At 57.2% G+C, this 6812-nt stretch overlaps 1 protein-coding gene across 1 annotated transcript; it reads left to right on the top strand.

Annotated features, from left to right (window-relative positions):
* Positions 1-1494: 1494 nt before the first annotated feature.
* On the top strand, positions 1495-2481 carry LOC101528915 (olfactory receptor 10AC1-like). Its single transcript, XM_004598135.3, has one exon. It carries the CDS (start codon positions 1495-1497, stop codon positions 2479-2481), a length of 987 nt encoding a protein of 328 aa, XP_004598192.3.
* The last annotated feature ends 4331 nt before the right edge of the window (positions 2482-6812 follow it).

Here is a 6812-nt window from a genome sequence, read left to right on the forward strand (position 1 = left end):
AATGAGCCGCAACGGGCCGATGCACGCCGATCCGACGCCGGGAACCTGGAACCTCCTCCGGGTCTCCCACGCGGGTGCAGTGTCCCAATGCATTGGGCCGTCCTCAACTGCTTTCCCAGGCCACAAGCAGGGAGCTAGATGGGAAGTGGAGCTGCCGGGATTAGAACCGGCGCCCATATGGGATCCCAGGGCTTTCAAGGCGAGGACTTTAGCTGCTAGGCCACGCCGCCGGGCCCTCATCTGAAATTTTTTAGAAACTTTGTTTGAAAGAGAAAGAGAGCTGGCCTGCATGCTGAGCACTCGGCATGTGTGGGACACGTGCCCGCCGCACGGGGCTCTGGCACCCAAACTTCCCCAAGAGGCGCCAAAGACATCACAGTGTCCTTCAAATTAATGGGAGCTGTGTGGTCCCCTGCCCCATGCTCACCAAGGCGGGGCATCTCATGGCTTGCTGCTCAGTGGTTGCTGACTGGCGCTCTACCAGGGCAAGCTGTCAGGAAGCTGCAAGGGCAGCCAACCAGCAGCCCAACATCAGCCCAACAGCTGTAGGGGGACGTCATGACATCATGGTGTCGTCAGCACCCTGGAGCAGGGCCTCAGCTGCACAGGGGAGGGGACGGGACAGCAGGATGCTCACCTGGGAAAGAACTCTGGGGTGGGACAGTGGCATCGGGGACCCTGCAGGGGAGAAAATTCCCCACTCCTGGGATGGCTGACTGGCTTACTTGTGCTCTGGGTCCTGGACCAGCTCAGTTCCCACAAGGGAGCAGGGCTGAGAAATGAGCAGATCTCAGGATGGATTGAGCTGCAGGTTCTGAGGCAGTGGGGGGGCGGGATGAGCCCTCCAGGAGAGGGTGCTGTGTCCCCGAGTGGCCATCTCCCACATCAGCACGGGACCACCTTCCCCTGCAGAGTTCCTCCCTAGAACTGACAGGTCCTGGACTACCAGGGGCTTGTCCTGAATCCAGCCAAGAAAAAGCCCAAGCCGGAAGCCCAAGCGACCAAACCACTGTAGGGCAGGTGAACACCAGGATGGGGAGGGCCATTGGCCCAGAGTGGGCACACCCCAAATCCCCCAGAGGGTCATGGAGGAAAAGGTTGGTTGGAGGGGCACCGCCCAAGCCCCTTAACCACTTGTGGTTGTGTCTGCAGGGCTGACCATCTGTGCAGCTTGGGGATAGGCCACTTCACACCAAGGTGGCCCAGGAGCAACTCGAGCCCCTCATCCTCCCTGCCACAGGCTGGCAAATAGGATGCCAGGCCCCTTAGGTTTGGACCAGGGAGGACTCGGGAGGGTGGGAACAGTTGCTGGGGAGCCGGGAGGTCTGAAGCAGACCTATGGAGAGCTAGAAAACCACAGGAGGCCATGGTGGTGGGTTAGGGGAGCGGTAGCCACAGCCCTGGGGAAGCGTGCTGTGGGGCACGGCCGAGGAAAAGGCAGCCGGTTCCTGGCGGTTACCACGACTGTTCCCTTCCTCCCCCTCAGGCCCCAGCATGAGCTGCTGGCCAGAATCCAACTGGACGGCCCCATGCGAGTTCATCATCCTGGGCTTCTCGGGCTGGCCACCGGGCCTCCGAGCACTGCTCTTTGCTCTCCTCCTGCCGCTCTATCTGGCCACGCTGGCCGGCAACCTGCTCATCCTGGGCCTGGCCCTGGCCACGCCTGCCCTGCAAACACCCATGTACTTCTTCCTGGGCGCGCTGTCAGCTGTGGAGGTGGCCTACACACTGGTACTGACGCCACGCATGCTGGCCGGCTTCCTCCTGCCGCCTGGCGGCCAGGCCGTGGCCCCCTCCACCTGTGCAGCCCAGATGGGCCTCTTTGTGGCCCTGGGGGGCTCTGAGTGCCTGCTGCTGGCCGCCATGGCTCTGGATCGCTACCTGGCCATCTGCCGCCCCCTCTACTACCCTCAGCTCATGACCACGGGCCTCTGCTGGGGCCTGCTGGCCGCGTGCTGCACAGGGGGCTCACTTCTGGCCCTTGGCCTCACCGCAGTCATTTTCCAGCTGCCCTTCTGCCAGGGTGGCCTCGTCAACCATGTCTTCTGCGACGTGCCAGCCGTGCTGCTGCTGGCCTGTGGGGATCGGACCCTGCAGGAGCATGCGCTGCTGGTGGCCTGCCTGCTACTGCTCGTGCTGCCCCTGGCACTCATCCTGCTCTCCTACACCCGCGTGCTGCTCGTCATCTTGGGTGTTGGGGACTCTGCAGGCCGCCGCAAGGCCTTCCACACGGTGGCATCCCACCTCACAGTGGCCGTGCTGCACTACGGCTGCGCCACGGCCATGTACGCCCGGCCCCTGGGCAGCCGGTCCCTGGAGGAGGACAAGCTGGTCTCGCTCATCTACATCAACCTCACGCCGCTGCTGTACCCTGCTATCTACACACTGCGCAACCGTGACCTGCAGGGCGCCCTGCAGCGCGTGGTTGCCGGGGTTGACTCCAGGGCATCAGGGACGGGCCAGCAGGCCCAGGTCACCTGACGCCAGGCCCTGGATGGGGCCTGTCCAGACATCGCTCCCGCAGATGGAGACAGGACATGGAAACCCAAACACGCCTCCAAAGCCAAGCCAGCCCCTGCTGGCCCAGGACCACGGTGGACTGCTACACGACGACCAGGCACAGCAGTGCTGCCTGCTGACAGCGGGGCCGCCCACAATTGAATACTGCCCAGTTCTGGCTAGCCGCAGGCCAGGCCCTGCGGTGGGAGCGTCCCATAGGGCCAGATCTCCACAGCTGACTCCTCTGATGTCCCCCATGGCTGCCCAGGGCCAGCAGGAGGGATGCTGCCCTGGAGCCTCAGGAGTGTAGAGGGGAGCAGGTCCTAACTCTGCACTAGTAACTGCATTTGGAAACACGGCCACCTGGTTGCGCCTGTGTGGTCAGCGCCCCTGAATCGCATAGCAGACACCTGTCTCCGCCATGTGGCAGAGGACTTTCCCTCAGCCCAGAAGTTGTGTCCAAGGAGCCGTGGATCTGTGCCGGCAATTCCTGGCTGGAGCCAGTGCGTGCAGCAAAGGCCGGTCTGGAGCAGACCTGAGTTCTAACTGCAGCAGACAAGGCCCCAGCTGCCTCTGCCCGAGGCGCTGATGGGATGCTGGTAGGAGGGTCCCCTCTGGACGTCACCGTGTCGCCCTGACCTGTCTCCACATCAGTCAGGTTCTCAACCAGGAACCACAATGGGGCACGTTTAGAATCCGCCTCCAGAGGAGACGCAGGTGAGTGGCCACTTGGCATTCAGGGACAGGACCCAGGGAGTGCCAGTGACTCAGAACCGACCTGGCACCTGTGTGCCAGGCTACAAGGTCCACCACACCCCAGACGACGGGGCTCGGTTTTGCCCCCAGGCTGGCTTCCAGCCTGCTGTCACAGCTCCTTGCTTGTTAGTCCTCTGCCTGTCCACCTTCAGCGTGCACACTTAACCCACAGTCCACAGGAACATGAAAGCTGCCAGCTCCAGGGCCCCCAGCAAACGCCAGGAGAGTCGGAAAACGGTCGACAGAGATCATGGGCTTTCACTAACGTGACTGGAAAGCAAGTGTTCTCCTTCGAGGTACGCTCAGGCTGTGGCACCGCAGACCCTGACTACGCTGACCGTTACGTCCCCTTCTGTCGGTACGTTAAAGCCTCTTGACTGCGTTGCACCCACGTGTCTGGCGAGGCAGCAGGTGATGGGTCAAGTCCTTGGATCCCTGCCGTCCATGTAGCTAGATGTTCCTGCTTCAGCCTGGCTTGACGGCAGCCATCTGAGGAGTGAGCCAGTGACTGGAGCAAGTGCTCCCTCTGTCTAAATCATGAAAGAACCGTTTCCTGGAATAAGACAGCTGCCCCGGCCCTGGTGTTGGGAGACCCCGTACCTCCACATCCCACCCCACCAACCCCGCCTTCCTTCCCACCTCAGCTGGACCGTTCCTCCTTCCCCTGCACCAGTCGGGAGAACAGGGTAGCTTTGTGGATTAGACACCCTGGTCACAAGAATGTCACAGGGTCACAGCTGACAACCAGCTCCCTCACGGGAAGTAGCTTTACCAACACCTGCCTTCAGTGTCCTGGGAGGCTGGTTCCAGGTCCCACATGTTCTGGGTACTCAAGCATGCTTAAGACCCTTATAGAAAAGGCACTGGGCCCAGCGCAGTAGCCTCATGGCTAAGCCCTCCCCTTGCATCCATCAGGATCCCGTATGGGCACTGGTTCATGCCCCAGCTACACCAGTCCCCGTCTAGCTCCCTTCCTGTGGCCTGGGAAAGCAGTAGAAGACTCCAAAAGTCTTGGGACCCTGCACCCACATGGGAGACCTGGAAGAGGCTCCTGGCTCCTGGCTTTGGATCAGCTGAGCTCTGGCCATTGTGGCTACTAAGGAGTGAATCAGCAGATGGAAGATCTTTCTGTATCTCCTCTATGTAGATCTGACTTTACAATAAAATAAATACATCTTAAATAAAAATAAATTTTTAAATGGTACGGCATTTAAATTTTTTTAATTTATTTTTAATTCTATGGTATAAGTCCATAAGGTCTGGGATTATGATCTTTCCCATATTATTGCAATAGCATAGTCCTTTACAAGCAGTCATACATCCATCATCTGTGATTTAAGTGTGTCCCGACATTGCTGGTACAGAGAGAGTCAGACAGCCCAGGATCTCATTGTCTAGATATGTCCAACAGTTTTGTTGGGAGTCCATCTTTGATTTGCAAGTAGGGATGCGTATTGTATCTTCACATCTGAATATGGTAGTCTCTATTACGTCATCACTATACATTCCCTTAAATGGGAAGCCACGAGACAAAGTCAATGATAGGTATGAAGTTAAAACAAAAATTTACAGCACCATGGAGTCGAAAAACATGCCACTGAATGACCAACACACAGGTGAAAAAACACAAAAGCCTCTTGGGTAAAATGCCACCGTGTGATCCATGAGCCAGCGATGAATTTGACAAAAGAAACTATTTGGAGGAAATGAAAATGAAAACTAAAACATCAAAATACATGGTATGGGGCAGGGAATCCCAGACCCTACAGGATTGTACCATAAAATTCAAAATCAAAAATAAACATAAAAAAACATGAAATTCAACAAAAACAGTGTGAAAAGGGTTATTGATTTTACAATTTGCATGACGGCTGCCTTATATCAGAACATATGGTATTTGTCCTTTTGAGATTTAAGTTTAGATGGGTTTTGTTATTTTTTTAAGGTTTATTTTTATTGGAAAGTCAGATACACAGAGAGGAGGAGAGACAGAAAGATCTTCTGTCCAATGGTTCACTCCCCAAGTGACCCTAGTGGCCAGTGCTGTGCCGATCCGAAGCTGGGAACCAGGAACCTCCTCCAGGTCCCCCACAAGGTGCAGGGTCCCAAGGCTTTGGGCCGTCCTCAACTGTTTTCCCAGGGAGCTTTCATGCAGGGACCTGGATGGGAAGTGGAGCTGCCAGGATTAGAACCAGCGCCCATATGGGATGCCGGCATGTTTAAGGCGAGGACTTTAGCCGCTAGGACACTAGGCCACGGCGCCGGGCCCACTTCTCCATCTTTCCTCAGCTCTTCCCTTCCCTTTCTTCCTCCTCTCTCCCCCTCTCCTCTCCCATCTCTCTCACCTCTCTTTCCTACCTCTCCTCTTCCTCCCCCCTTTCAAATAAATACATCTTTAAAAAAGAGAGAGAGAAGCCAAGGGGAGACAGATGAGCTCTGAGTCCCAGAAGCGATGGGGTGGCCGCCATGTTCGACCCCTGAGAGCTGGGCCCGTCCTTGGCCACTGCTCCATCCCAGCCAGAGCCTGGGAGCCAGTCGTGCCACAGCCAGAGCCAGAGCCACAGGTGCCAGGTCGCTCTGGGTCAGACATAATTAGGGAAAGCCTGTGCAGACCGGGCACCTCCCGGAGAAGGCTGGGTCTGGCTGGGCTGTCGAGCTCACACGGGGACGCGCACGACGGCTTCGCTTCTGAGACTGCTCTGAAGGTAGTGATCACGCTGCCCCCTGTATCCAGCCTGCACAAATCTGCTGCACTGCCAGGCAGAGTGAGCACGTGCCCCGCGAGGCACCCCAAATCCCAATCCGGGAGAAGCCGATCAGGGGCAAGTCACTGGGGAGGAAGGGGGAAGCCGGTGGCCCGCCCTGCCCTTCCCCCCCAACTCCGTGCTTTAGTCCCCACTGTTCTGGTCACTTGCCAACTCCGCGACCTGTGGACCTACGCACACTATCACGTCAGGAAGTCCCTGGCTCACCCACCTGCTGTGGGAGCCTGGGCTGCGGGGAGACCAGCTTGCCTTAGGGCCCCTTCAGCCAGCATGGGAAAAGGCTGGTCTGCAGGAGCCGTGTTATTAGCAACGCTGCCCCCCTAGCAATGGGACGGGAACCAATCCCGTGAGCCTGAGCCTGAAACTACTACTAACTTGTCTTTGTGTCCGCACCTCAGTAACCCACTTCCCGCTCCCTCCACTTCACCAGGGGATAGCAGGAATGGAAATTTATACTGAAGCATCATGATTCGGGCAAAGACAGTAGTGCTAAGATATTTCTTACAGTTTGCTCAAACTCTAAAATGAAATCCAACTAGTTAAGGATTTCAAATGTACAATAAAAACAAAACATATAGCTGACAAATCCTTGACCCCTAATCAATTATGTAACTGATTCTCGGACTGCCCACATTCCATGCCACACGCCTGAGTTCCAGTGCCGGCCCTACCTCCAAGTCCAGCTTGCTGCGGACGCACACCCTGGGCCCTGCTACCCGGCTGGGAGACCTGGCTTGAAGGGCAGGTTCCTGATGTCAGCCTGGCCCCGCTGGCCTGGGTGCTACAGGCATC

This window comes from Ochotona princeps, chromosome 24 (genome assembly GCF_030435755.1).
Source record: "Ochotona princeps isolate mOchPri1 chromosome 24, mOchPri1.hap1, whole genome shotgun sequence".
Classification (NCBI taxonomy): Eukaryota; Metazoa; Chordata; class Mammalia; order Lagomorpha; family Ochotonidae; genus Ochotona; species Ochotona princeps.

Bases quoted from the DNA above. Each gene is read 5' to 3' on its own strand.
- LOC101528915 (XM_004598135.3), top strand. From the start codon at position 1,495: ATGAGCTGCTGGCCAGAATCCAACTGGACGGCCCCATGCGAGTTCATC.